At 37.8% G+C, this 27,735-nt stretch overlaps 3 protein-coding genes across 8 annotated transcripts; 2 read left to right on the top strand and 1 right to left on the bottom strand.

Annotated features, from left to right (window-relative positions):
• The first annotated feature begins 214 nt into the window (after positions 1 to 214).
• Positions 215 to 8,774, top strand: LOC103849579 (wall-associated receptor kinase 5). Of its 3 annotated transcripts, none has more exons than XR_004455599.1 (4): positions 215 to 3,011; positions 3,099 to 3,212; positions 3,319 to 7,490; positions 7,589 to 8,774. XR_004455599.1 is itself a non-coding variant. In XM_009126337.3 (3 exons), the coding sequence occupies exons 1-3, from the start codon at positions 2,162 to 2,164 to the stop codon at positions 4,173 to 4,175; spliced, it is 1,821 nt and encodes a 606-aa protein (XP_009124585.1). In that variant the 5' UTR covers positions 215 to 2,161; the 3' UTR covers positions 4,176 to 8,774. The 3 variants fall into 3 exon arrangements, 1 of the variants encoding a protein (XP_009124585.1); XR_004455598.1 differs by having other exon boundaries at positions 7,577 to 8,774; XM_009126337.3 differs by having other exon boundaries at positions 3,319 to 8,774.
• Positions 8,775 to 16,961: 8,187 nt separating this feature from the next.
• LOC117131841 lies at positions 16,962 to 25,170 on the top strand. The gene is made up of 2 exons (XM_033284680.1): positions 16,962 to 17,834; positions 18,793 to 25,170. The coding sequence occupies exon 2, from the start codon at positions 19,834 to 19,836 to the stop codon at positions 20,737 to 20,739; it is 906 nt and encodes a 301-aa protein (XP_033140571.1). The 5' UTR covers positions 16,962 to 17,834; positions 18,793 to 19,833; the 3' UTR covers positions 20,740 to 25,170.
• On the bottom strand, positions 24,910 to 27,689 carry LOC103849577 (tubby-like F-box protein 1). 4 transcript variants are annotated; one of them, XM_009126334.3, is made up of 5 exons: positions 27,454 to 27,689; positions 26,432 to 26,838; positions 26,140 to 26,227; positions 25,931 to 26,063; positions 24,910 to 25,860 (listed from the first exon to the last, which is right to left on the bottom strand). In XM_009126334.3, the coding sequence occupies exons 2-5, from the start codon at positions 26,804 to 26,806 to the stop codon at positions 25,113 to 25,115; spliced, it is 1,344 nt and encodes a 447-aa protein (XP_009124582.1). In that variant the 5' UTR covers positions 26,807 to 26,838; positions 27,454 to 27,689; the 3' UTR covers positions 24,910 to 25,112. The 4 variants fall into 4 exon arrangements, with proteins under 4 accessions (XP_009124582.1, XP_009124584.1, XP_009124583.1 ...); XM_009126336.3 differs by having other exon boundaries at positions 26,432 to 26,835; positions 27,454 to 27,646; XM_009126335.3 differs by having other exon boundaries at positions 27,294 to 27,516.
• Between the last annotated feature and the right edge of the window lie 46 nt (positions 27,690 to 27,735).

The following is a 27,735-nucleotide window of genomic DNA, read 5'->3' as shown; positions in this document are numbered from 1 at the left end:
GCAGTTGGTGACAATCATGTGACTGAATTAATGAGCAAGCAGGCAAGCAAGTAGGTGCAGGTCATGTGACCTAATTACTGAGAAAGCAAGTAGGCTAGAAGGTGCAAACCATGTGACTGTTCAGAAATAATTTTAAGAGTTTTGTCGATATTTTTCGGACTGTTTCGACTAAATATTTTTCATCATTCGAATCTCGTCCTGCTCTGAATAAACTCGCCCAGCATGAATAAAAATCGACAATAATAATTAACACTCGACCAGAACCATCAAAAGATGGTTTTTCGACCAAAAGACAGCCCCGTCGAGATTAATTCACCGTGTCGATTTTTATTTAAATTCTGATCGATCAATCTTCAAACTGATCTTAAAGAATTTTCTCGACCAAAATTATATCTGCTCGTGAGGGTTATTACAACCGGTCTTTTTCGTTTTAGTTCTGCGGCAAAACACACCTGTGATACTCTCGGATTTCCCCATATTACCTCGACTCCGTTACGGGTTGGAAACTTGAGGCAAAGATGGTACGTTGATGGGATAGCACGCATGGCGTTCAACCACGGCGTTCCCATGATAACGTTGTAAGATGCGGGACGGTCAACGACTAGAAACTCTGTGACTTTCATCACGGTTCCGGCTTTGACTGTGAGATTAATCGATCCGTAGGTCATGGTTGTTTCCCCCGAAAGTCCCAGCAGTGGACTAGGATATTTCGCAACTTCGGATTGATTGATCCCCATTTTTTCAAGAGTATCTTTGAAGATGATATCGGCCGAACTTCTGGTGTCGATTAACACCCTAGCGACGTCGATATCCTGAATCGTCAGCTTGATAACAAGGAGATCGTTTCGAGGTTTTGCTCGATCGACCGTTGCTCCCCCTTGAATGAGATGACGTTCGCGCACGTCGAGTCTTGCATATCGTTCCTGATCGCTGAGTGGCTTTTGCGGGTTAGATTGATCTGTACCCCCCCCCCTTCTTCTAGCGCCAAACTGTGGGAACCGAAATTTGCACTGTCAATTTCCGTTAAAATAAGAAAACTAGGACAATCCTAATTTCCCAGAGGTCCCGGATATCTACTAATATCACACGTCAATCAATCAGAACACGAGAATAACAACGATAAAGTATAAGAAATCGAAAAGAGAGCAAAGTAGATCTTAGTCCGAATTCGCGTTTGAGCGTTCCAACAAGGTAAGTGCCTGGGCTACAAGAGCTGTCGGCGAGATTCCTTATACTTTATCGTTGTTATTCTCGTGTTCTGCTAATACCACACGTCAAGCAATTAGAATTTTCCTAGTTTCCTTATTTTAACGAAAATCGACAGTGCGAATTTCGGTTTCCACAGTAAAGGCGCCAAAGAAAATGACAAGAGTTGCAAGCGAATCGATCAGAAGACCACGAATGGCAACTCCTGTCAAAGTGTAGAGATAAGATGAAGTCAGCTTACTGGACTCAGACAAAAATCTATAAGAGCAGCCTATCTGATAAATGTTTTTAAAGCAAAATGGAGATTTCTAGTATAACACGTGTCACTTCCTCCTTGCCCTATTTGATTAGGTGGATGAACCTTTTTTTTTTTGAACTATTATTATGTTGATGCAATAAAGTGTTATTAAAATCTCAAATCATTGACGTGTCTTAACAAGAAACTTAGGTTTTTTGTTGCGGAAAATTGATGAGAATAGAACGTGATATTAAGGTCATTCTTGCTCCTAAACACAATGGGATGGGACACTAACGTTTATTCAGAGACAAAGTTGTCAGTTTTTCGTATAATTTTAATTGCATTGAAGAAGTTAGGTTCGGTAGAGAACAAAAGCTTTTAAAGCCAAGAAAAAATGAGTGCTCTCTTTATTGCTTGTGTAACAAATTTCAAACCATGAGTAAATTTTATCTAAACATACATTTAGATAAAAAATATAGTGTCATTACTAAGAGAGTGAAGACATATGTTTTTATCACATAAATTGATTAAATTAATTGGTACGAAGTTTCCCGAAAATATACTAAATTATAGAGCTAAACCAAAATAAAGGTAACAAATAACAGTACAGAAAATATCAGTTCATCTTTTAACAAGAAGTCCAAATCGATTCCTTTATATCTCAAGAATAGAGCATAACAGTTCATCATTTAACAGAGACAAGTTGTCAGTTGAAAAATGTTACTCTCTCCAAAGAAGATTGTGTTGGTGTTCTTCCTTGTTGCGTTTACTGCACTTGCAGTTTCAACACGGCAGTCACGCACCGATTGCCAGTCGACTTGTGGAACCGTCAAAATCGAGTACCCGTTCGCGACCTCTTCTGACTGTGTCCACGAAGAAAAGTTTCTCCTAAGGTGTGATGAGGAGGAGCAAAAGTTGTTTTTGAAAAACTCAAACTTAGAAGTGCTCCGCAACTCCTTCGACGACGGAGAAGTAGAGGTACTTGTGGACGTTATTTCCCTATGCAACATGAAAGGAGATGGTGGAAATATAATCCTACCTATAGAAATACCTGGTTTTATGTTCTCGAACAAGAATCAACTATTTCTAGTTGGTTGTAATATTGATACGTTTTGCATTTTCACGATGAGGAATGGAGGAACCACCGCATTTACATGTGAGACACAGTGCGATTCTCCACCACCAGTAGATAAATCATGTTCTGGTTACAATGGTTGCTGCCGTACTTCACTGTCTAATGTAAACAGCCAGATATTGATAAATCCAGGGAACTATATTGGTTGGTCGTCGTCGTACTCGTATCCTTGCAAATATGTTTTTGTGGTCAAAGAAGGATATTTCGTCTTTTCTGTACCGGAGGATCTTAAGAACCTCCGCAACTTTACAAGGTTTCCTGTGATACTTGATTGGCTCTTGAGTCAAGGAACATGCCAACAGGCAGAAGACACGAGCTTCTGTGGAGAGAATAGCAGATGCATCGCAACTAGTAATTGTACTGATTATGGGTATTCTTGCAAATGTCTAGACGGGTTTGAAGGGAATCCCTACGCTCAACATGGCTGCAAAGGTAATACTTTTTTTTTTCTTTTTACCTATACTCTTTCCTAAAATATTTTCATCTACACTCTAATTGTCACAGTTTTTTTTTCACTAGACGTGGATGAATGCACAGTGAATGCTCATTCTTGTGGGAAGGACCATTCCTGCAAGAACGTTGATGGAACCTTCAGGTGCAAGAAGAAAAAGGAATGGACAACAATAATTCTTGGTAAGTCTTTTTTTTTTAATTATTTCGTTTTCTTTTCATATATCTCCCTCTCTTTTTCTCTCTCATATTTAACTAAACCCCTCAAGGATACAAATAATTAAACCAGTAAGCATCATCGGATGCTTAGTCTTCTTGGTCGGAGTGTGCTGCGTACTCCTCAAACTCAAGCTCAGTCAACTAGCCAAACTTAGAGAGAGGCGCTTCGAGTCAAACGGTGGAGTCTTGCTGGCGCAGAGACTCCTAGAGTCACCGAACCAGTGCATCAAGATATTCACTGAGGAAGAGATCAAGCAAGCCACTCACGAGACCAGTTTCCTTGGTGGAGGAGGCCAAGGAGTCGTCTTCAGAGCCACTCTTCCAGACAATGTAGAAGTCGCTATCAAACGATCTCGAAACTGGGACCCTGACCAAGCTGGGCAGTTCGTCAACGAGATCATACTGCTTTCCCAAATCAACCACCCTAACGTGGTGCGACTCTTAGGTTGCTGCCTCGAAACCCCAAGTCCCCTCCTCGTCTACGAATACGTTCCCGGTGGTACCCTTCATGACGCCTTATTCGATTCATCTCTAGCTTGGTCTGAACGTTTAAGGATTGCGGCAGAAATCGCCGAGACTTTATCATACCTCCACTTCTCGGCTCCTGTCTCTATAGTTCACCGTGACATTAAACCTGAGAATATTCTTTTAACTCAAACCTTGTCTGTGAAGCTATGTGATTTTGGAGCCTCTAGGCCTGTTCATACCAGAACAGGCCAGCTCACCACATTGGTCCAAGGTACCTGGGGCTACCTTGATCCGGAGTATCTCCGGACAGGTACCTTGACAGAAAAGAGCGATGTTTATAGTTTTGGCGTCGTGTTGGAACTGGTGTCTGGGGAAAAGGCGTTAAGCTTTAACCCCACACGGGGAAAGGGTTCTGGTCAATCACATAGACGCGGCACTCAAAGAAAATCGCCTGAGTGAGGTGATGGATCAGAGGGTGGTGACTGCTGACAACCAGGCAGTGATCCACCAAGTAGCTCTTCTGGGGATGAGTTGCACCAGAATGTGTGGAGTTGAACGGCCAGATATGAGGAGAGTGGCCGAAGACCTTCGAGGTTTACAAGCTTCAGGGCAAGTAGTGCAGGATGAGGCGGTCCATCTGGAAGAACATTTGAGATCGAAGAAATTAACTAGACATTGTCGTCTTCTAGATCTCTATCTTTTATGTTTTTGTTGATTATTACTACTAGCCGGATTTTGTACAACAATATATATATTTTAATGATCTAAATTTTTTTTGTGTTTTAGCAAATATATGAAAATATTTTAATTATATATTACTTTGTGTATCAGTTTTTGAACTTATTTTAAAAATAAGCTAAAGTTGAATTTATGCATTAAAAAAAAAACATGACACAACCGATATTTGTGACTGCACCAACATTTCTGAGTATTAATGCTCTTATAAATGAATAGAGTTTATGTTACCGTCATATCGAGTTGTGCAAAATGCTTTTCGAATTCGATGATTACTTTCGCTTGTTTCATGGGTGACATTTGATGAAGATGTGAAAACAGAGCAAGATTTGTCAAAAAGAAGTGAGAGGACATATCAAAGTGTCTGTGATTTTAGCTCAGGTTTGTTTCTCTTCTTTTCCTACTCTCTTATTTTGCTGTGTAAGAGTTGGTTTTAACAATATAACCTAAAACCATGAGATTTGAGTTTTAATTTTTTTTACTTAGAAACTGCACTCAAACACCCTAAAATCGCCTGAAAACTTATGTATTCAATTAAGGCTTTTAAAAATTCTTTTCAAATCACATGTTATTGAACATGGAATTTATGTAAAATAATTGCAAACACTTACAAATCTCATGTTATTCAATCAACCATTTACAAAACTTAAATCAAATCTAATGTTATTGAAAGGTAAACTAATAAAAAGTTATGAGTGTGATTTTGGGATACTTTAAATTCATCTAATCTATTAAAACATGAGTACATTTTGTATTTAGCTCTGAGTTTTCCTCAATAAATACCATGGAATGCCATTGAATGAATATTTTCATTTTTTAAGTCAACTAAAATCAGAATAAAACAACCGTTAAGTACAAACTTATTGCACACATTAATTTCGTGGAGGTTAATAACTATATTGCCATATCATTAGTTTAATTTTAAAATATCTAATAAGATTTTAGGAATGCATATTGCAAGGAATATCGCAGATATACCCTATCTATAACCTCTCCATATCTGACAATTAAATTTAAAAATAAAAGTTAACCTACCTATTTTTGACATGTCAATATATATAATTATTTTAATTACTTCCCATTCATATTCTGAAATCACAAAATAATGTACGCTTGCTAAAAGTTTTACACCTTAATACGTTAAACCCTAGAAGATTGGATGGAGTACACATGAAGCTACTTCATTCGTGAAATCAGAACACCAGTTGTGGGGGAGAATCTCTTGAATGCATTCTTGCAGATGAAACAGTTAGTGTTACCCCTCTATATATTTTTGTGATTAACGTCATGACTCATGAGTCTATTGTAACACTAGATATTATAAACGTTATTTTGATATATTTAGGAAAATATCATGAAAAGAAAACGAAAGCATGGAAAAGGTGGAAAAAATATTGAGAATGACTCAGTTACAAAAAAAAAAAAAAAAAAAAAATATTGAGAATGAGATACCAAAGTTCTTTTTGGTAAAAACAAAATATCAATTCACAGTAATATTAACATTACTGATGAACACTGCCTTGATCAGCAAGGAAATCTACCTGTTCCAAGTGATTGTGCTTTCAAGCTCTATTTTTAATAGGGTTTTTGATTGTCTTGATAAAAACCCAGCTACCATCTTTATGGGTTCTTTAGAACCACAAATCACAAACACACAAAAAATCCAAGAATCAAAACGAAATGCAAGCTAGGTATGTGTGTTTTTAATGTCAAAATATTGAAAATGGATTTTTCAACTTTATGAAGAAACTTTTCATTAATTAATATGGTACGTTAATTTAATCAAATTATTACTAGGTGAGGATTTGATATCAAACTAATCTCTTTGTGACTTTAATTAAGTGACTTTTCATTTATGTTTTTAAAAAATAAATATGTTTCTGTTTTTTTTTCCCAGAAAAAAACAATATATGGGCTTGGGTATATTATATAACGATCCACAAAGTAATTGTAAATTATGATGTACCAAATTTTTAATCATAACAAGTCACTTAATTAAATTAGGCTTGATAAATTAAATTTTCAACAAGCTGTACTTACTTTTGAATTTTTTTTTTGGTAACTTGGTTTTTACTATTTTATTTATGTTTATGTCTAAATAATGTATTTATTTTTTAAAAAAATCTCTATTTCAAATTTGAACTTTGTATTCAACTTTACATCAAAATATTTATAATATAATTAAATAAAAACTCACAAGTATAATTAAAACTCTAATATTTGACACTTTAATGTTTATTTTACCAAATAAAATGAATATAAGCACAATAAAAAAATAATCTCATGATGACAAAAAAAAAAAATAATAATAATAATCTCATATTTTATGAATGGAAGTTAAACACATTGAACAAGACACACCAATGTCAAAACTTAATAACCGATGAATCAATAGCAAGAATTTAAACAGTTAAATTTATAGCATTGTCAAAAATTAAAAACATATAATTATGAAAACAAAACCCGTGCGGACGCGCGATCAGAGGCTAGTTCTAGTTAAAAAGTATAGCTGTAAAACTTCCACCTCTACATGTGTTATTTGGAGAGACTTGAAAATAAAAATTAAAGATGAACAAAGAAAATATATACAAAAGACAACCGACGGCATGCTTGTCTCTCTCTCCAATTCCATTGGCAAGGTACAAAACTTAAAGTTCAAAAAAAAAAAAAAAAAGGTACAAAACTTTAATTTCAATCCAAACCCAGAAGACATCTGATCACTTCATCCATGGAGATCATCTCAAACCCCATAAAGCTTCTTCCTTTATCAATCATCACTATTCTGTTCATTATCATCTTCCTCTGCTTTTTTCCTGCCATGGTTGCTAATGAAACCTAAGATGCCTAAGAGGAATCCAGACCTCTCTCACCAACCCTCAGGAAGTTCTAAAATCATGAAACTTCGGTTCCTCTGAAACTTCGTCGTCGCGTCATCAATCTCGAGCTTCGAGACATGGGTTTTATCTGGTCGGATCCCAGAGTCTCTTCAGTACTGTGACAGCTTACAGAAGCTCGATCCATCTAGCAATCGATTGTCTGGTAACATCCCTCCAAAGCTATGTACTTGGTAATCGTTTTTGATGTCTTTTGATCTGTTGAATAATGAACTGAACGGTGATGTTTAGCTGAGTGTATAGGCTCGGGAACTCTTTGGTTCTGTCTGAGAATCGGTTATTGCAGCTGGTGTGTTTGGTGTTTGGTGGTATTACCATACGAGAAAGAGAAGTAGTTAAAACGAAGGAGTTAGTAGCTTAGCGCAGAGACTTAGAAGCCATATGCTAGCACAAGTCTCTGTGTTTCAGAAGCCTTTGGTTAAGGTTAAGCTTGGGGACTCGATGACCGCAACTAATGGTTTCAGCTCTGAGAACATTATCGTTACAAATAGAACATGAACAAGGTATACGGCGGTTCTTCCTGATGGCACAGCACTTGAGTGAGTGTAAGCTTTGGGAGAAGGAGTTTCGGTATGAGATGAATCAGTTGTGGGAGCTGCATCACCTAAGTTAGCGCCACTTCTTGGTGACTGCGTTGTGGAAGAAGAGAAGCTTCTTGTTTAGTATTTTAAGCTTTTACACGTAATTAAAATCTTGTAATATAATTCATGTAATATTATGAGTAACAAGTTGATTACTGTGGAAAAAAAAAATGCATTGATAGAAAGACTCGCAGCAAATCACCTGAATAAATCCGAACTGTTTTTTTTTTCATCAACTTTACCGAATCACCTGAATAAATCCGAACTGTTTAGAAAATAGTTTACCAAATCATCTATAGATTTTATTTTAGTTTTTAAACTTTAACCGATAATTTCGAAACTCACCTAAATCCCATCAAAATTATAACACCCCACAACTCCTCAAAATCCTCAGTTCAATACACTCCTGTAAAAATACTATCTGAAAGATTTGCCCATAATATTATCCATAATATTTTTAATTCATTATGTATCTCATTATAAATAATAATTACGACAGCGAAAACTAGAAAATTAATTTTTAGATAATACTATAAAGATAATTTTCATTAATGACTCGGCCCTAATTATTGTTTAGTCTTGTAACTTTAGCATATTACGGCCGGTCTTGGTGTCAACCTCGGCAATTAGAAGTAGTCCGTTTCAAAACCTCAACAATCTATCAAATTGGCTACTGAGCTAGAAATGTACTATTTAAGTCGCAATTAGAGTAAATCGAATGATGATTCATATAGCATGGTGGGAAATCGGCCAATTCCTACATCAACAAGGACCAACGGTCCCGATCAGTACATAAACATGTTACCTGTGCGAAAACATACATCAACTACTAGAAAGTTTAATTTTCATACGCAAACTTTCAAAATTTAGTTTTATCATACATTGACTTAATTTCCGTTAGTCAAACGTTGAGCTGTCGTTAACCAGTAACAGAAAATCGGCTAATTCCTACATCAACAGTGATCAATGGTCCAGATCAATACATAAACACTTCACCTGTACAAAAACATACATCAACTAATACAAAATTTAAATTCAATACATGAACCTGTACAAAAACATACATCAACTAATAATTCTTTTCTTCTTATCTACCTAGTCACGTGATGTTTTTAGAGTGTCTTGCATGCATAACTGCTTTGAGTTTTTGGTGATTTTTCCGGAAATTTTCTTGATAATCATGTTAACTAATTTTTTATTTTGTCTCCAAAATTTCTTTAAAAAAACAAAAATTTAAATAAGTTTTTATAAATTATTTAATAATATTGAAACTGTAATATTTTTAATTGATAGAGTTTTATAGAGAACTTAATTACATCAAGAAACCAATTTGGTATAAGAAAAATTAATTAATTTATTGAATATTGGTTTAAATATGCTTAAATGTACTTTTCGAAAGTATATATATCTGAGGCAAAATATAATGACCTAGCAATTGCATATATGAACTGAATACATATTTTGGACATCAGGACATTTAACTACTATCATCTGGCAGAATTAAAATATATATATTTGTTCATGATTTCTTGATATTTTTGATCTTTCATCATCTTCTTATTCGGTTCGTTTTGACGGGGGTATAAATGAAGGTTATGGTGGATCCAGATGTGCCTAGTCCAAGCAACCCTCACCTCCGAGAATATCTCCCTTGGTTATTATCATCTCTCTAATCATTTCATTCAAATTTACTGGAGAGAAAAATACAACCCCACAGGTTAAATTTAGTTTCCATTTAAGAATTAAGAGTGTCATGTTATATCATAGCTTATCTACGTAACATATGTTGTTTTTGTCTCACCGGCTTAATAAAATTACATATGATTGGAAACTTTGAATGACTATGCTAAATCAACATCAAGAGCATTTAAGTATGCGGCTAAACAATATCTTAAATCTTTAGCAAAAAAAAAAACTATTATCGTAAATCTAAATGGCTGCTCTCGTTACAGGTTGGTGACTGATATACCTGCCATGTGTTACCAATTCATTTTTATACTTCTTTTGTTTAACAAATACTATATGTTGACCCTCACATCCGTACGGGTTTTTATTTCTATACTAATTTTTTTCTAATTTATACAATTATTAATTATGTAACAATACTATTTTATATAATTTTTTATATTTTAAAAAAGAAAATTTGTAAACATTATTATGTAACAATATTATTTTAAATAATTTTATGTTTCATTTCTAAAATTTGAAATATATATGGAAATTGAATTAAAATGAATGTACGCAATAGAGAAGATTTTTTTTTGGGATCCTAATAGAAACAACATAACTTATTTTTTCAAACGAAACAATAATATTTTGTATTTGCAAAAAAAATTTGTAGTAAAGAACTTATTTTAGAAAATTTTTGAAATACACAAAGTTGGATACCATTTTTAAAAAAAAAATAAACCCAAAAAAAGTATCCTAACTGGTTTAACAATTATTGTTTAAGATTTAATATTTAAGTGGTGAAATTCAGTTTATAAAATTTTATAAATAATTCTTATACATTTATAAATGTTTTGGGAGGGTTAATTTTGTCTTTTAAAAATAACTTAAGGTATTTATGAAAAATGACAATAATTTAAAGGTAAATTTGAATAAAATATGAGGTAAAATTAAAATTTGTTGGAATTATGTTTTATACTGTAACATTACAATGTTTTCTCTTCGTATAGAATATTGTTGGAATATTAATCTTTTTTAACATATATAGGTCATTTATGCTATGACATTTTTTTGGCAACAAACCGATGCTATGACATTAGTGTGCACATAGATGATACAAATATGTTCATGGTTAATGGATTTTTTCATCTATATATTGTTCATCTATTTATGGTTGAAGTAGGACACTGAAAACTTTAAATATAGTCACTAATAAACCAATTTAGTATAGTTTTTAAACAATAAAATGAAATAGTTTTTAACTCAATGGAATATTCAAACGCTAATAACAGTTGACAAAAGTTTTATATATACGATACATAAATGAAAATTTAACCATTAATAAGAATATATAATTTGTGTTAAAAATTATTGACATAAATTGTAAGGTTACATGATAGAAGCATTTAAAGTTTTGACCTCTAAGAGATATTTTAAATTAAAAAAATCACACATGTAATAAATCATGATTTCTGTGTTTAATAAATAAAATATTTTTATTTTAAAATTTAAATAGAAATGGTTATTGCTTTCCAACAAAATCTTTTTAAAATCTTTGTATAATGTATTTTTGAAAAGTATCATTTTAAGTTGCTATTATCATTAAACCATTTTATATAATTCTATTTTGTTTATAAATCAAAACTAAATTTAATTTAATTTTCTATTTATATTTTATGATAAGTATAAATTTAAATTAATCAATTTTTGGAATTTTTTTTAAAATGACTCTAAACAAATTCTTAAAAGACTTTGTTAGAATTTTCTTAAATCAATAATTATTTTTATTTTATATAAAAAATAAAGATATTAACAGATATTAGTATTAAGTTATGTACATTTTATAAATTTTATAGATAATGGTTAGCTTAAAATATCACACATAAAATAAAACTGTGGCTTCTATTTTAATAGAATAGATTAGAAAAATAGTAATTTGTTTCACACAATATTTTTTAATATATTCGATTAAATTATTAAAATTAATAAAATTAATTTTTAAGACTTACGATTGATTTAATTTTATTAAAATGATATTTATATTAATGATTCAAAACTAATTTGAATATTAACTATGTGAAACAGTGTTTGCAAACATGAATGAACACATCAGAGGGAATGTTTTAAGTTGGTTTCTTATAACTTCAAAATTGATCAAAATCATTCTTCAAAACTGATAAATATTTCTTCAAAACAAAAAGGTCCTGAGAATTCAAAATGAAAGTATTGATGTAACAAACCATGACATTGATATAACAACTATACACTTTGCATTTCAATCTCATATCTTTCATTTTTTAACCCAATCGTCCATTTCAACTCATAACTATTGGTGTTTGCATACCATACATCTAATCTTCTAAACTCGTTCCCAATGTAAATGATATCAGAAATTTGTCCATGATCAGCAAAAATCAGGTGAGGTACATCGCCAATTAGACAAACTTTCAGTAAGCAGAAGAGGACAACTAACAGAAGATGATCAACACATTGCATTAAAAATCCTAAAACAACAATAGAAGGGCATAAATAATTTACAATATTTTCGTAACAAACAAGCAAAACCAAACATCAAAAACCACCTATAAAGACAAACTTTGTGAATAAACAAAAGCCCGCAGTAATCAAATAAAAATATGTCATTAGTGGCGGCGCATCAATCTCCGGTTTTTCAAAATGATAAGTAGTTACCATCGCAACAAAGTAGTAGCAGCAGCAGCAGCAGAGCAACAAAAGAGGAAGAAGAAGAAGAAGAGATGGTGTTAACAATGACGATGATGATGATGATGAAGAGCTGCAATGATAACTTGGTGAACAAATCATTGAAAAATCAGGGCACCACTCAGAAAATATCACTACTTCGAAGCCTACGCACGTGTAAAATCCCTCAGATCCCTCAGATCAATGGGCATGAAAAAAGAACCACTTTTTCAAGAAAATCCCTCAGATCTCATAGCTATAAAATCTGATCATTCACGGGTTTAAGTAAATGGATAAAACCGAGAAACATCACTACTTCGAAGCCGACACACGTGTGTGTGTGTTGGTGTGTGAATGGGGTAGGTAAGGGATTGTGGTCGTGCACGAAGCCATGTTTCCAAGGCTTAAAGGAACAACACACAACACGCCGAAGATTTACCCAGATACAACTGCTCTACTACATAAGCTATCCATCATTGGGCATTCAACAAGCAAATCGTATCAAAAGTGATGACAAATGTGAGCTGTTTTGTTCCAAGGTGTGAAATAAAACTAGGAATCATCTCCTCTCATACCCCTATATCTAATAACACAATCTCAAAAGGACCTTTTTGTTCTTTTAATTTTATATGTCAAACGAAAAATCATAAAATTAAAATGAAAACGTTAATATTTTTTATTTGATTTATACAATTTGATAAAAATATTTCAAAAATCCAAAAACGTTGTTTTCTATATTTTCGAAAAAATTATCAAAATATGCTTAAAAACGATTTTAAAATATATTTTTTTGAATTTGAAAAGTATAGAATTTAAATATTTACCCATGGGTTCACTAATCCATAGGGGGGTTAGGGTTTAGTTTTGATAACCGAGAAGGATTTGATTTGAGAGTTTAGATTTTGATTAAAAAAAGAATTATGAAATAGGGGTATAGGAGACTCTAGGAGCCCATAGGAGATTTGGCATTTTACATTTGGGGCACGCTAGAAGTTGGCTCTAAAACTAGGCTTTGGTATATCAAAATGACGATTTTACTCTTAAGTGTGTGGGCTATTCGGCTCATGGGCTTTGTGATTTAGTCGACCCCATTATATCAAACGCAATTTATATGGTACTTTTTGATAAGTTTTGGAAACTTGACGATCATATGTAATATCGACGAACAACTTCAAAGACCATAATTTTACGATGTAGCTTTCCATGTAACACTCAGATTGATGGACAATTCTGATTTCTCTACGGTACACATCCACAAAAAAACAACTGCTGCATAACGCTGATTTTTTGTTAAGTCTTGCATCATATAATCCTAAAGAAATTGCATCTTTTGAAAATTGAATCTCAGATTTCGTATAGAAAACATCAGACCTCAACCACTAAATCACTGTTATTTTATTCGTTACAGAAAAAGTAACTTTAATGGAGAGCAAAGTAAGATGGTGGATGTAACACCCCCGATCCGTCCTAAGCATAGGTCGACCCACCGGCCAACAATCAAACAAGAACATGACCGACGGACGATCCACACCAAGGGTTGGAGATGAAAGGCCAACCGGCCAGCCAACAATCAAACAAGAACATGACTGACCGTCCAACCCAACACCATGGTCCGGAAGCGCTACGTGACGGGCTAGAGACAATCCGGACAGAGTCACAAACTTTACTCCACGACCTAGACCAGTTCATCCACTAACTCGTCCCGCTGCGTCAAGGCATAAGGCTTTGCAACCCGTACCTAGAGTTAGCGTTTTCCGTTAGATCAAGGCCTAAGGCTTTTCAACCCGTACCTCGACCTAACGTTGTGTTAGACCGGACTAGTCAAATATCAGAGTACTCATGAAGCGCATATAAAACAATTACTTTTATTGATTCAAGAAATATTCATACATTGAATAATTCAAGACTGGGCCCGGCCTAATGCCAAATCGAGTCAACATAACACAATTAACAATACCGTTTACAAAAGGCATGAAAATCTACACCGGCGGTCCTAACGTCCAGCACCAAGCTATCCGATCATCCTTACCTAAAGCGACCTGCAAAAAGGACAACGGAGTTGGATGAGTAATCTAGTATTACTCAGTGAGCTGGCGGCCTCTACCCGCAACCTAGACTCTACCCAGACAACCCAAAATAACAATCAATCTAGCCCTAGCATGCAATAAAAGCTAAGGCTAAGCAAACCGTTACTAAGTTAGACTTGGCCTCCTGCCATGATCTAGCTTCAAGTAACGGGAACCTGCATTAAAACAAGTCAACAAACAATCCCTAGTTAACCATATATACGCATGAGTTCAATACTCATGTAGTGTTAGACACTTACACTATGCAAGTATCATTAATCGATCGACCAACAATCAAACAAGAACATGATCGGCCAACCAATGATACCGCATAGCTTTAATATCCACCACCCTTCACAAGCAATCACTCAAACACATACAGGCCAACGTCAGGCCTACACTAACGAAATACACATCAAGCCTAATCTGGTACCTAAACCAGACTCAGGACTTAATGTCATAACCTGCAAGCAAATCAATCAACCACAATCACAATAATAACTATGAGTATCATGACTCGATCTAACTAGTAACACCGTATGTCGGTGCTAACACTATCTCGAGGGTTCCTCACCCTCAAGACGACACAATAAAACTAACTCGACACACTATTCTAACTCTAGACTCAATACTCTAACATGGGCCCTGGTGATCTCGTGTTCCTCCTCAACATCGGCAATACCCTATCTCCCTACCACAAAGGCCAGAAGAAGGAACTTTCAACCGACCGCGGCCCACAGTCCTTCGGGTCACCGCGCGACAGCCCACAGTCCTTCGGGTCACTGCCACATTACACCGTCGTGTAATAACTCAGCCCTAGGCCATGATCCCGTTTCTCTGAGTCTTCCCGATCCAACGAATAAGGGGTTTCCTTAAACCCGCTGGGTACGAGGCTGAGGAAACACTAATCATCCCTAAACAAGCCTAGTATGGACGAGTTACGCTCATACTGTCGGCTACAACACACTAATCCTAATAAGACCAGGACTCCTACCACAAACTTAAATACACTAAGGAGTCTACGACACTAACACCAGTACTCGTAGTCCAGCCTATATGGCATAGGACTCGTAGTCAACTCGACACGCAAGGAAATCGGCTTATATGGCCTAAGATCTCCTGAACAATACCATCCCTGCATAACAACAATCACTACCAAACGAAGCATTCAATAGTCCTAATATCTCTAAGGCAGGTCTACTCCATTACTAAACTACCCATAAATAAATAAAGGAAAACATGCATCTCAATCCTAACAATTCAGCTACGCCATAATTTATCATACTATACCGGTTAATGCATCATTCATCCTAGTCCTAGTCAGGTTATAACTCAGTCTTAATTCCATTATATCTCAGCTTAGCCCATGCTAAACTGAGTCCAATTCATAAATAAAAATAACCCTAGGACTCTATCATGCATCAGTGTGATATTACTACTCTATATGCAACTCGATCTATCCTAAGTTCCAAGTGGAACTCAAACAAACCAACTCACAGTGTTCTTGCAGCTGGTTGATCGGAGAGAGCCTAGCCAAAACCCAATGCCTCTGTCTTCAATGGACTGGTATGGACGAATTAGGATTTGGACAGAACCTCCTCGGACTTCTGGATCTTCTTCTCGGACTTTCGGTAGAACAATGGCTCTTAAAAATGCTCTAACTTCTTCAAAACAGCTCCAAATCCTTCACTTCCTTTTTCTACTTCACTTTCTCTCTCTAGCCCAAGTTTTAGAGTGATGTTTGAGTGTGTGGAATGAATGAAACAAGCTTGGGGAGCTGGGTTTATATAGATATGGCCAACCATTGAAATGGTGCTACTCCATCGCATGTGTGTCGTCCCGCATGCTTCCGGTCGCATGCGCGGCGACACACGGACGTCCAAATGTCACCATGCATGACTCCTCTGCATGCCAAAAGCCAGCACCACGTCCAGATGTCATTCAGCATGGCTGGAGCTCATGCATCGCGACACACGGGCCTCTGGGTGTCAAGACGATGCCATGTCGTGCTTTGGGTGTCATGCTGCATGTGAGGCTTCATACTGCGGAGACATGTCGTGCTACGGAGACACTAAGATGCTTGGATGAAGGACAGCACGTCCTGATCCCTCAGATAGGGCCACCTCGAGCTTCCCGGTTGATTTGTGCGATTTTGGTCTTTCTGGTGAATTTTCGTCCCGTGATCAATCCCGAATATTTTTCCGCTCCCGTTCTGATTCTCTAAATATTTTTAATAAACTCCAGATGAATACTGAGATCTTCTAAAAATATTTCCCGAGCCTCCAGCTTCTTCCAATAATTTCGAAAAACCGAAATTAGGGTTATCGACCAACTTCGGGTTTTCCCGTCGTGCTTGCTTCCCGTCCTGCTTTCTCCCGTCATGCTTCCAAACTATATTATCTCTGAAATAATATTCTGATGATAGATGTGAAGTTTCGCGGAAAACTTAGTGGCTAAGAAACGTCGGGTTTCTGAAACGTCGAGCTTCTAAACCGTCGTGCTTCCAAAAATGTGATTCTTCCAAAATCTTCGTCTGATCAATCTAAGACTCTTCTAAGAAAGGTAAAGCAGCTTAATATGTCTCATGGTTCACTCACGATCCATTCTTCGACCACATCCTACTTCGAACTTCTCGGTTGGCCCGTACCGCCCGCGGTTCGATCATCAAGTTGATGCTCGACCAATCTTCTGTCTTCTCCGAACCATGTTAAGTTTTGTGTGATCAAAACTTAACATTACTCCAAATATGTAATCTCCCAAAAGCTTGGCTCCAGATTCTGACTTTTCCTTGCTCGACCATTTTATCCCGAAGGAAAGGTTATCACAGTGGAAACATAAATAGTCGGTGGAATTGATCGCTGGTGCCTTTCATGGACGCTAATATTTTCAGCCACATTCTTTGTTTATAAAAAGTTTGTCGCTTCTTTACCCAGCGACAATAAATAGCTTAGTTACCGTCGTTTTGCGCTATATTTGATTCAGTCACCATTGTTTTTTTCTTTCATCGCTACCGCTGAAGCTAGTCTCCGTAATTATATTGTCACTACTATGATGTTCGTCGTCTATGTAACACCCCAAAACCCAAGTCCAAAAAAACTTTTGTGGACAGGCCCGCTCTGCGGCCCAGTTGGATTAAAACCCTAGGGTTCCTTGCTTCCCCTATAAAAGCAAGCCTCCACCCTTAGTCTTCCATCACAAATTTAGAAGCGAAGCCCTGCAGAGAAGTCCCGGAGATCAGAAACCCTAGCCGTCGTCTCTTTCTTTCTCTCTCCCTGCGCCGCTTCTCTTCTCTTTCTCTCTCTTCGCCGCGGCTCTTCTCTCTCTCTCTCCTCGCCGCGCCTCTTTCTCTCTCTCGGACGACTCTCTCTCTCCTCGCCGTGAGCAGCCGTGAGTGGTGGGGGTAGCCGTGTGGCGTCGTCGATCTCAGATCTCACCTCTCTTGCATCTCAGATCCAGATCCAGATCTAGGCTAAGGTGAGGTGTTCTACCCAGATCTCTTTCATGTTCTTCTATATTGTTGAATGTGGATCTAGGATTGAGTAGATCTTGGTTGTTGTTAGGTTGATAGACCATATTGCATTAGAACTCTCGTACTGATTTAAGATTCTAAATAAACTGGTGTGTTGGTGATTGATTGATTGTTTGACTGGTTGAAGATCTGTGGTTGTGATTGAGAGCTAGGATGGTTAGAAAGAAATGAACGTAGGATAATAAGAGAACTGTTAACCGGTCTGGTTAGATGAATTATAGGATATCTATGAATGATTGTTAGCTGGATTGAGTGTGACACCGAGAACGGGTGGCGTCTAAAAAGGAAAGTAAGAAAGAGTCTAAGGGTTTAAGGAAAAGGAAATGATAAGGAAAAAGGAAAGGTTGAATGATTGAAATACGATCCACCGAGGAACTGGTGGGGAGTATGGGAATGAATAGAAATGGAATACGAACCACCGAGGGACTGGTGGGGAGTATGGGAAAACGCGGCGGCCGTAGCGTTCAAAAACGGCAGGTTAAGAATAGAGGCGCCGGTAAGATTGAGTCACGCCGAGTCTTGGCGGGAAGGGGCCGTAATACACTGCAAAGGGTATAGACTACATCCAAGGGAACCGGATGCCGAGTGTACCAGGGCAGGCGGCTCCACAGGAACGCAGCAAGAAAGGGGAGGGTTGGTCCGCTTGAGCTGTGTAGGTCCTAGAGTTATAGGATGAATGGAGTCTTAAATAATAAACCGAAATGTGTGAATTGAGCGATGACTGAGTTCATTGCACTGCTTGTTTTGTGAAATGAACCTTAATAGTTGGTTAAGAATTGGGTGTAGTGACTAGTCGGTTCTCGTTTCGCATTGAGCGTATAAAAGCTCATGGGGGAGACTGGTCTAGAATCGCTTCACTGAGTATTAATACTCACCCCTCTTTTCCCTCTCCCATTTTTGCAGAACTATAAGTGGAAATGTCGACGGTAAGGAAGGAAATGCACCTGAAACTCATGGGACCAGAAACGGGACACACGGAGATGTCGGAAAAGTAGACATGTGTGTCCTAAACCCCGCGCCCTGGAACCCCGGTTGGAAATGGGGAGGGACGGGTGTTTCAATTGGTATCAGAGCCAGGTTAAGGTCCCTTAATACTAACTTAAGGGATCAGCATTTCTCACCATTGCCCATTTCCCTTATGGTTCTGTTCGACCGTCATAGCTAATGTTGAAGGAGAATTCGAACAGCTCACAGTTTCCGGCCGAGATCGGGTTAACAAAAAGTCTTCGTACTGCGGTGTAGTGGAGTTTCAGAGGTTCAGGAATGGGTAACAAGGAGTTGTAAGGCAAGTATACAGAGGGATTAGTCGCCTAGCACGCCAAGTCAAAGGGGTAATGGAAAGCCGGACATTCGAGCTGGAGGGAAGCGTCTCGCGGACGACACCGCCCCACACCGGGCCGGGGAGGCCTGGGAAGGAGAGACGGACGCAAGGCCGAGGCGTGCGCAGCTTCATGGAAGGATTAAACCCTGCAAAGAAATGGACTTCTGGCATTCAGATATCACTGTGAAGCTTGTTCCTAGTAAAAAAAAAAAAAAAAAAAAAAAAAAAAGAAACATGGGCGTGGGCCCCACCACCAGGGCGTGGGCCGCCGACGAGGACGGAGCAACACCGGAGCGGCCAAGGGACGGTCGGATGCACAGTAGGAGGAAACTGATTCCAGATTAGGGTAACTAAGCAAAGGATCATCTTGGGGTAAAAAGGACGATGGAGGATCATCTTGGGGTAAAAAGGATGATGGAGGATCATCTTGGGGTAAAAAGGATGATGGAGAGTCATCTTGGAGCAGAATGCAAAATGCTAATAAGGATATGAGATCTTCTTAGGGAAAAAGGGTTGACTGTAAAAAGGATCATCTTGGGGCAAAAAGGGATGATAAGAACCACACCGGGGATATTGTCTGTTTAAGCAGCTCTAGCTTGAGAATTGATTGAAAACTGCCATCTATGCATGACTACTACTATGTTCTGATCAGGTCTTTGTTTTTACGCTGCAAGATGTCTTCACCAGTGCATCACGAGCTCGGAGAAAGGCGCATGCGCTATGGACCAAAAGGGACAAGGGCTTACGCCCGCAAGCCTTACCGTGACGCTTGGGGCGATGTGGTACCTGCACTCTTCCCAGACGAAGAGGAAATGGAGTTCGCGGAGCCGCCGAACGCCCCCATCCAGGAGACGACCGTGAGGCGTCGGATTTTGATGCCCCATTTCCAGCGGGCAGCCGAGTACAGGCGATTGTACCAGGGTCAGGGTACTTTCCAGTTTGCACCTGAAGTTGACACGATGCCGCCCACAAGGGGCCGAGGGCGCCCTAGGAAGACGGGGCCGACCAGGGAAGGTCCGGGACCGATCCGGATGGAAGACAGTGTACCAACGAGGAAGCGGGGACGCCCAAGGAAGATTCCGAGCATTGATGCAGAGAGTCTGAGGAGAGTAACCGGAATATGTCGGTGTGGAACATTGACGCAGGCCAGGCAAGGACCGCGCTCAGTCCGGGAGTACACAGAGGAATTCCTGGAGTCAGACAAAAGATGCAAGCCCAAGACAGCGGAGGATTGGTGCCGGTGGTATACGGCAGGACTCCGCGAGGAGATTCGGGGCAAGCTGATTGGTGTGTTGGAACCATGGGAATTCGCCTTGGTGAACCGGATGGCCGGTCAGGCAATGGAGGCTGAACGGACACTCGCTCGTCGGGTCGTCGCCATCTCGAGCTCTGAGGAGGACGTAGAGGTGGAGGAGGATCCATCGGAGGACTCAGCGTGGGAAGAGGAGCCGGCGTCGTCGACAGGGAGTGGCCGCGTGGCTGGTCCTAAGCCGGAAGGGGAGCAGAAGTCTCCAGTACGAAGTGGCTAGATGTGATTTCTGAGTCAGCTAGAAGGAGTAGGACACGGTTTTTCTTCCTTCCGTATTGGTTTTAGCTTTTCATTCCTGTTATAAGGGTATTCGCGGATTTTGGCGATACCTTGAGACCTATCTATTTATTGTAGTCCTACTCTATTTCATTTATTAAATTCATTGTTGGTTTTAAATGATCTTGAGCAAGTAGGATGTCATTTCGTGCTTCCCTTGATTGTGTTTGAAAACTCCCCTCGGGTTTTGGATGTTAAGGTTTAAAGCCTGAAGATTGGAATTCGGGGCGAATTCCGATTAACAGGGGGAGAATTGTAACACCCCAAAACCCAAGTCCAAAAAAACTTTTGTGGACAGGCCCGCTCTGCGGCCCAGTTGGATTAAAACCCTAGGGTTCCTTGCTTCCCCTATAAAAGCAAGCCTCCACCCTTAGTCTTCCATCACAAATTTAGAAGCGAAGCCCTGCAGAGAAGTCCCGGAGATCAGAAACCCTAGCCGTCGTCTCTTTCTTTCTCTCTCCCTGCGCCGCTTCTCTTCTTTTCTCTCTCTTCGCCGCGGCTCTTCTCTCTCTCTCTCCTCGCCGCGCCTCTTTCTCTCTCTCGGACGACTCTCTCTCTCTCTCGCCGTGAGCAGCCGCGAGTGGTGGTGGGTAGCCGTGTGGCGTCGTCGATCTCAGATCTCACCTCTCTTGCATCTCAGATCCAGATCCAGATCTAGGCTAAGGTGAGGTGTTCTACCCAGATCTCTTTCATGTTCTTCTATATTGTTGAATGTGGATCTAGGATTGAGTAGATCCTGGTTGTTGTTAGGTTGATAGACCATATTGCATTAGAACTCTCGTACTGATTTAAGATTCTAAATAAACTGGTGTGTTGGTGATTGATTGATTGTTTGACTGGTTGAAGATCTGTGGTTGTGATTGAGAGCTAGGATGGTTAGAAAGAAATGAACGTAGGATAATAAGAGAATTGTTAACCGGTCTGGTTAGATGAATTATAGGATATCTATGAATGATTGTTAGCTGGATTGAGTGTGACACCGAGAACGGGTGGCGTCTAAAAAGGAAAGTAAGAAAGAGTCTAAGGGTTTAAGGAAAAGGAAATGATAAGGAAAAAGGAAAGGTTGAATGATTGAAATACGATCCACCGAGGAACTGGTGGGGAGTATGGGAATGAATAGAAATGGAATACGAACCACCGAGGGACTGGTGGGGAGTATGGGAAAACGCGGCGGCCGTAGCGTTCAAAAACGGCAGGTTAAGAATAGAGGCGCCGGTAAGATTGAGTCACGCCGAGTCTTGGCGGGAAGGGGCCGTAATACACTGCAAAGGGTATAGACTACATCCAAGGGAACCGGATGCCGAGTGTACCAGGGCAGGCGGCTCCACAGGAACGCAGCAAGAAAGGGGAGGGTTGGTCCGCTTGAGCTGTGTAGGTCCTAGAGTTATAGGATGAATGGAGTCTTAAATAATAAACCGAAATGTGTGAATTGAGCGATGACTGAGTTCATTGCACTGCTTGTTTTGTGAAATGAATCCTTAATAGTTAATTAAGAATTGGGTGTAGTGACTAGTCGGTTCTCGTTTCGCATTGAGCGGTATAAAAGCTCATGGGGGAGACTGGTCTAGAATCGCTTCACTGAGTATTAATACTCACCCCTCTTTTCCCTCTCCCATTTTTGCAGAACTATAAGTGGAAATGTCGACGGTAAGGAAGGAAATGCACCTGAAACTCATGGGACCAGAAACGGGACACACGGAGATGTCGGAAAAGTAGACATGTGTGTCCTAAACCCCGCGCCCTGGAACCCCGGTTGGAAATGGGGAGGGACGGGTGTTTCAGTCTAAGTATAATACAATTTTATAGTAAAGACAAGAAGATTTACCAAGATTGAATGGAATTGAGGATAATGTTTAATAATTTAAATTATGAGAGTAATCACAAGTTTTGGTGGTGTGATTTGGTGCGTCCCCACTCTTGCAAGTTGCATCTGGCAATATTTAAACGCAAGACATAATAACCTCAGGATACCGTAAATCCGTAATCAATTTTAAAGTTCAATAGAGAAGTGCTTTGCAAACGTTTATTTCAATTTTCAAGTTCGTATTTCTAACATACTCTCTTGTAGAAGAAACTGATAACCTGATTTCTCTTAATAGTATGTTCAACAAAAATAGTAAATGAATATAAATCTTGTGATTTTGCTAGCCAGTTATTTTTTAAGGAAATGAAATCAAAACCAACGAATGTTTGTTAATCAAAAGCGGCAAACGAGAAATGAGTCGCATTGACCTGTGAGAAACAATGGCCCTTCGAGTACACTTTTGGATCATCAAGCTGATATGAAATTATATTTTCAAGAAATTTGATTACATCACATTACTTGGGTAATTAAACTATAACTTTCGATGTTAGGTCAATTCTTATTTTAATTTCCAATGGTTTTATTCTCCTCGCAAAAATCTACACATAGTGGTTGGTTTGTTCTTTTGATTATTGGTCCACGCCGCAAAACAAGATCACCAACAAGTTTTCTGAGTTTTAGACCCATGAATAAATGATTAATCATAATAACAAGAAAAAACAATAATGTAAAATTTCTAAAATTTTACGCATATTATAAATATTTATAATTAAATCTGTTTTTTTTATTTCTTCGATAAAATTGTTAATAGCTAGCAACTGATAACATTTAATCAGTTCAAATTTTTTAATTAATATTTAATAAAAATGCTCAGAAAATTTGAAATTTGAAATTTTTATTTTTATGTAAAAATGTCTAGAACATATCTTTTAGAAATGAATGAGTATTTTAATTTTTCAAGCTATATTTATAAATCTCTTTTGAAAACGGGTAGAGTATCTGTTAATCAAAATACACCTAAACAAAACATAAATCATTTCGCTTTATTTTAATGTTATAAACTATATATAAATATATATAAAAAAAACTTGGTAAAATAATTGAAGAAGTTTTTTTTTACAAAATTTAGCTTTATTTTAATTTAGCAAACTATCTATATATATATATATATATATAAACAACTTGGCAATACAATTCAAGAAGTTCAAGAAAATCTTTCATCACGAACGTAACTTGAAAATGATGCGTAACCACGGGTTCTCTCTACTTGATGGACTCTTCACACCATAATCACACACGATTGGTCCTTCAAACATCGGAACTAGAGAAGAATATATAATATATAATTGTTTGACGCAAAGCAGCGGCTGCTATTATATTTACATCAACTTCAACTCATATAAATCTTGTACTGGACACAAAATAACCATTGAATCTCTTTCAGACAGACACACACACACACGCGCAAGAGAGAAAGAGAGAGAGATTTTTGAATCATTCGATGTTTCCACTAATTAACGAGAAGCCACATCGGTCCGTACAGACCACCGCGGGAACGCAAGAGCAGATGTTATGTCATGTAAGCTCTCTTTGACAAGGAATGATTGCCGTTCTCCAAACTGCTTTAGACGGCAAGCAGTGTGCTCGCTTCTCTCGTCTCTGTCATTTGCTTTGCTCTCTCTATCTTCTCTTCTTTACTAAACACAATCTGATGTTTTAGAGAAAGTAGTTTGTCCCCCATTTTTTTCTTTACGCATAATCTTTTCTAATAGTATAATACTTGTAACCAATGTAACATCGGGGAAATATATCAAGTATGAGTTCATCAAATGAATAGAACTTTTGGATTATCTAGTGAATTTTTTGAAATTCATGTTTAAGTGTCGTTGAAAAAGTTTACGGTAAAGAAAATGTAAAACTATACTCTCAGTTTTATAAAAAGTGTCACACATATTTTGTTAAAATACATTTATATTTTTATTAGTTACATATATTTAGCTAAGTAGTATTTAGATAAATAAAATTATTTATAAATCAAAACATTTTGAAATTAATATTAAATTTAATGTAAATAGATTACATTGAAATTTAGAATAACATTTTTTGTACAACAAAAAAAATATCAAACTAACACTTTTTATAAAACAGAAAATATGATTTAATAATATCCTTTATAAAACAGTAATATGTTTTTTTTTTCTGAACATGAGAATGTACAGCTCTACAGATCCAAAAACCTCATAGTCCCAATAACCAAAAGCATATGTAACCTAGTTATTCACGTTTTGACAATTCTGAAATACACTAGACTGGGACAAACTTTTTTTTTTGATGCATTAATAAACAACAGCATAAGAATCAATGATCAAATGTAGAACACTGAAACAGACATCTAATACAGAGATCTCTGGTGAAAGTAAAAACACCAAAAGAAGAGAATCTCCTGAATCATTACAAGAAAAACATTATGTGACATATTACATACAAAGCAGATTTTTTTTTCTTGCTATATATCATTCACAAGCGAGTTTAGTATCAAAACTGCTCAAACATATAGCAAAAGCCTGAAACGCAGAGAGTGGATACCTAAAATCCATAGTGAACATGTCCTTTCCCACTTTCCCAAACTGTAATATGATCTTGTCTGGACCATCTGTCTGACCTGACGTCTGAGGCTGAGGCTGAGGCTGAGGCTGAGGCTGGTTTGCTGCAATCAGCTGAAAGTTCTTAACCGATGCAACCGTTACACGTCCCCTGAAGTTCAAACACCAGCACTGGAGCTGTTCATGCCACCTTGGTGGCTTGTTTTTAAGAACAAGAGGCGGCGAAACCCGCTCTTTTCCTTCTCCAAACACGGCTTCTCCTTCCTCTAGAATGTCGGAAAACCGCGCGCTGTTAAACTCGGTGGAGTAGTCGCTAGTGAACTTTCTCGACGAGGATGATGTAATGCTGCGGAAAGACTCGTCAAGAAGAGAGCGAGGGACAATGATCTGTGGCTGTCCAGGGACCGTTCCGCCTTCCGCAAGAGAAGAAGCGGGGATTGAGTGCATAGCACAGTGCATTCTCCTTGGACCTCGGGTGCCAAGAACGTTTAGCTCGTAAGACACTTGAGCTATCTTGTAGCTGCCGCTAGGGACTTTGGGAGATACTCTCTTCGAGTAAAACCTGCGGCTAAGGCCTAGCGGCTGGAGCGCCTGAGAGGGTTTGTTGTATGGAGGTTGTGTGTCGTATATGATGAACTTTGTCCCAAGGAAGTTAGACCTGCAACAATTAAAGATGAGGAGACGATAAGACTTGAGCGTCAAGTAACTTTGGCTTCATATAGTTTTACCTAATCTTGCCAATGTAGGTGTTGCTTGATCTTGAAATGGTGTCTGCGTGCATAGAGATCACGTACTCAGTGTAAGTACTTCTTCTTATGCGTTTCGCCGAAAGTAGAAACTTTCCATTCTCAACCAACAAAGCTGGAAAATAGTAAAGATACAACCGACATAAGCCAAAGTATAACTTTGAGTTAAAGCAGAGAGAACTAAGCTTTACCAGGACTGAGACAAAGGTATAGATGGTAAGTGAGATTAGACTTATCCCTTTTGATAAAGCATTGCATTGTCGCATCTCTTGGTCCAGGCTATAACAAGAAAGATCAAAATCATGATACTAACCATTCAAAACATATGCCACTCTCCAGTCCTGAGATTTTGGGGGCTATAGATAATTAAGTAAAGGTTTATACAATTTTTCTCTTTTTTTTTTGTCTAAAATATCAGTGGTTATTAGGCAATGCTTCACTAGTCTATGCTCAGGACCGGCCCAAGAAATGAAGATCCTTTACCTGTTTGAGGGAAACAGGGAATGTGATTTTGCCGGAAAGCTCGGGCCTTTGAACAATCTCTTTGCACATATCTCTCCATGACCTGCAGACAGAAGCACAAGCAACCACATGTCTACGAGCAGGCCAGGCGCTTTCGCTCTCTTCCAGCCTTTTGATCACATCATGCAACAGCTCAGGAGGAAGATTTGCCCAAGGGGTTTCTTGAACAAGTACTAGAGGCTGTTGTTGTACTTGTTGTTCCTCATGACAGTCTTGAACCGAACCACGAGATTTGCCTCCTTCTCTGTGCAGGCTGCTTAACTTAAAGTCGAATCTACGTCTTGATAGGCTTCCTATACTGTCTCTCACATCACGAACTATGCTGCGGAAAGACATTTGTTTTCCTCTCTCTCCCTCTCAAGGTTCTTCTGAAACACACACAAGAAACCAAACTCTGAATGATACTTAATAGCAAAGCAACGAGAAAGAAAAACGAATAAAGTAACAAAACAAGATTCTTGTTAATGGACCAAAAGCAAGCACACACACCTACAGGCTTTTATAAAAAAAAAAAAAACATTCTTTTGATTCATATTTTTTTAATAATAAAAGACAGATAAAGAAACTAACTAATTTCAAAATTTTAACTCGGTATAGGATTCAAATGTAAGAATATTCGAAATTTAAGTAACAAAAAGCAAAAGGAAACAACAGTAACAGTCTTTTCTCCTTCCAAGAACAATGGTCCCAAACAAAAATAGAGATCTGATTCCAACTAGTATAAACAATATCTGAACTATATTCTTTGAAATCAATCAAACAAAGGAGGAAATTTTGGAGATTTACAGATGGAGAAACAAAGACGATTGATTCCAGATCTTACCTAATTTATTGACATAACATGAGTAAAGCAACAAACAGTTACTTGATTAAACTGGTCTATAAGATGAATAGATCTAGGATACAGAGCATAGATCTGTAAACATAAGCTGAAACAGAGAGAACAGAACAGGGAACCAATCAGTTTCAGAGATGGGTCTTACAAAGTTTCTTTCTTTGTTAGTGTTTCGATCTCCTCGTCTTCTCCGTTTCAAACCCTTTTCTAGCTTTTGTCTCCGTCTCTCTCTCTCCTAGAAACCAACTACGTTATCTCCGCTACACGAACACGAACACATCTTATTATTTATTTTAATCAACATTTTTATATGACTATATAATAGTAAAATACTATTTAGGAAACTGTTTATTACACTGACTAAGAAAGAATACTTTCTGGCTTTATGCATGTTTAATTTAATAAATAGATCTTTTAATGATACAAACAA

This window comes from Brassica rapa, chromosome A02 (assembly GCF_000309985.2).
Source record: "Brassica rapa cultivar Chiifu-401-42 chromosome A02, CAAS_Brap_v3.01, whole genome shotgun sequence".
Lineage (NCBI taxonomy): Eukaryota > Viridiplantae > Streptophyta > Magnoliopsida > Brassicales > Brassicaceae > Brassica > Brassica rapa.
This window is presented reverse-complemented; position numbering and strand designations above follow the sequence as displayed.

Bases quoted from the DNA above. Each gene is read 5' to 3' on its own strand.
- LOC103849577 (XM_009126334.3), bottom strand. From the start codon at position 26,806: ATGTCTTTCCGCAGCATAGTTCGTGATGTGAGAGACAGTATAGGAAGC. The intron at 26,064-26,139 runs GTAAAGCTTAGT...ACTATTTTCCAG, and splicing joins ATACCTTTGTCTCAGTCCTG to CTTTGTTGGTTGAGAATGGA. The intron at 25,861-25,930 runs GTAAAACTATAT...TAATTGTTGCAG, and splicing joins ACCTACATTGGCAAGATTAG to GTCTAACTTCCTTGGGACAA.
- LOC117131841 (XM_033284680.1), top strand. From the start codon at position 19,834: ATGCATGACTACTACTATGTTCTGATCAGGTCTTTGTTTTTACGCTGC.
- LOC103849579 (XM_009126337.3), top strand. From the start codon at position 2,162: ATGTTACTCTCTCCAAAGAAGATTGTGTTGGTGTTCTTCCTTGTTGCG. The intron at 3,012-3,098 runs GTAATACTTTTT...TTTTTTCACTAG, and splicing joins CGCTCAACATGGCTGCAAAG to ACGTGGATGAATGCACAGTG. The intron at 3,213-3,318 runs GTAAGTCTTTTT...TAATTAAACCAG, and splicing joins ATGGACAACAATAATTCTTG to TAAGCATCATCGGATGCTTA.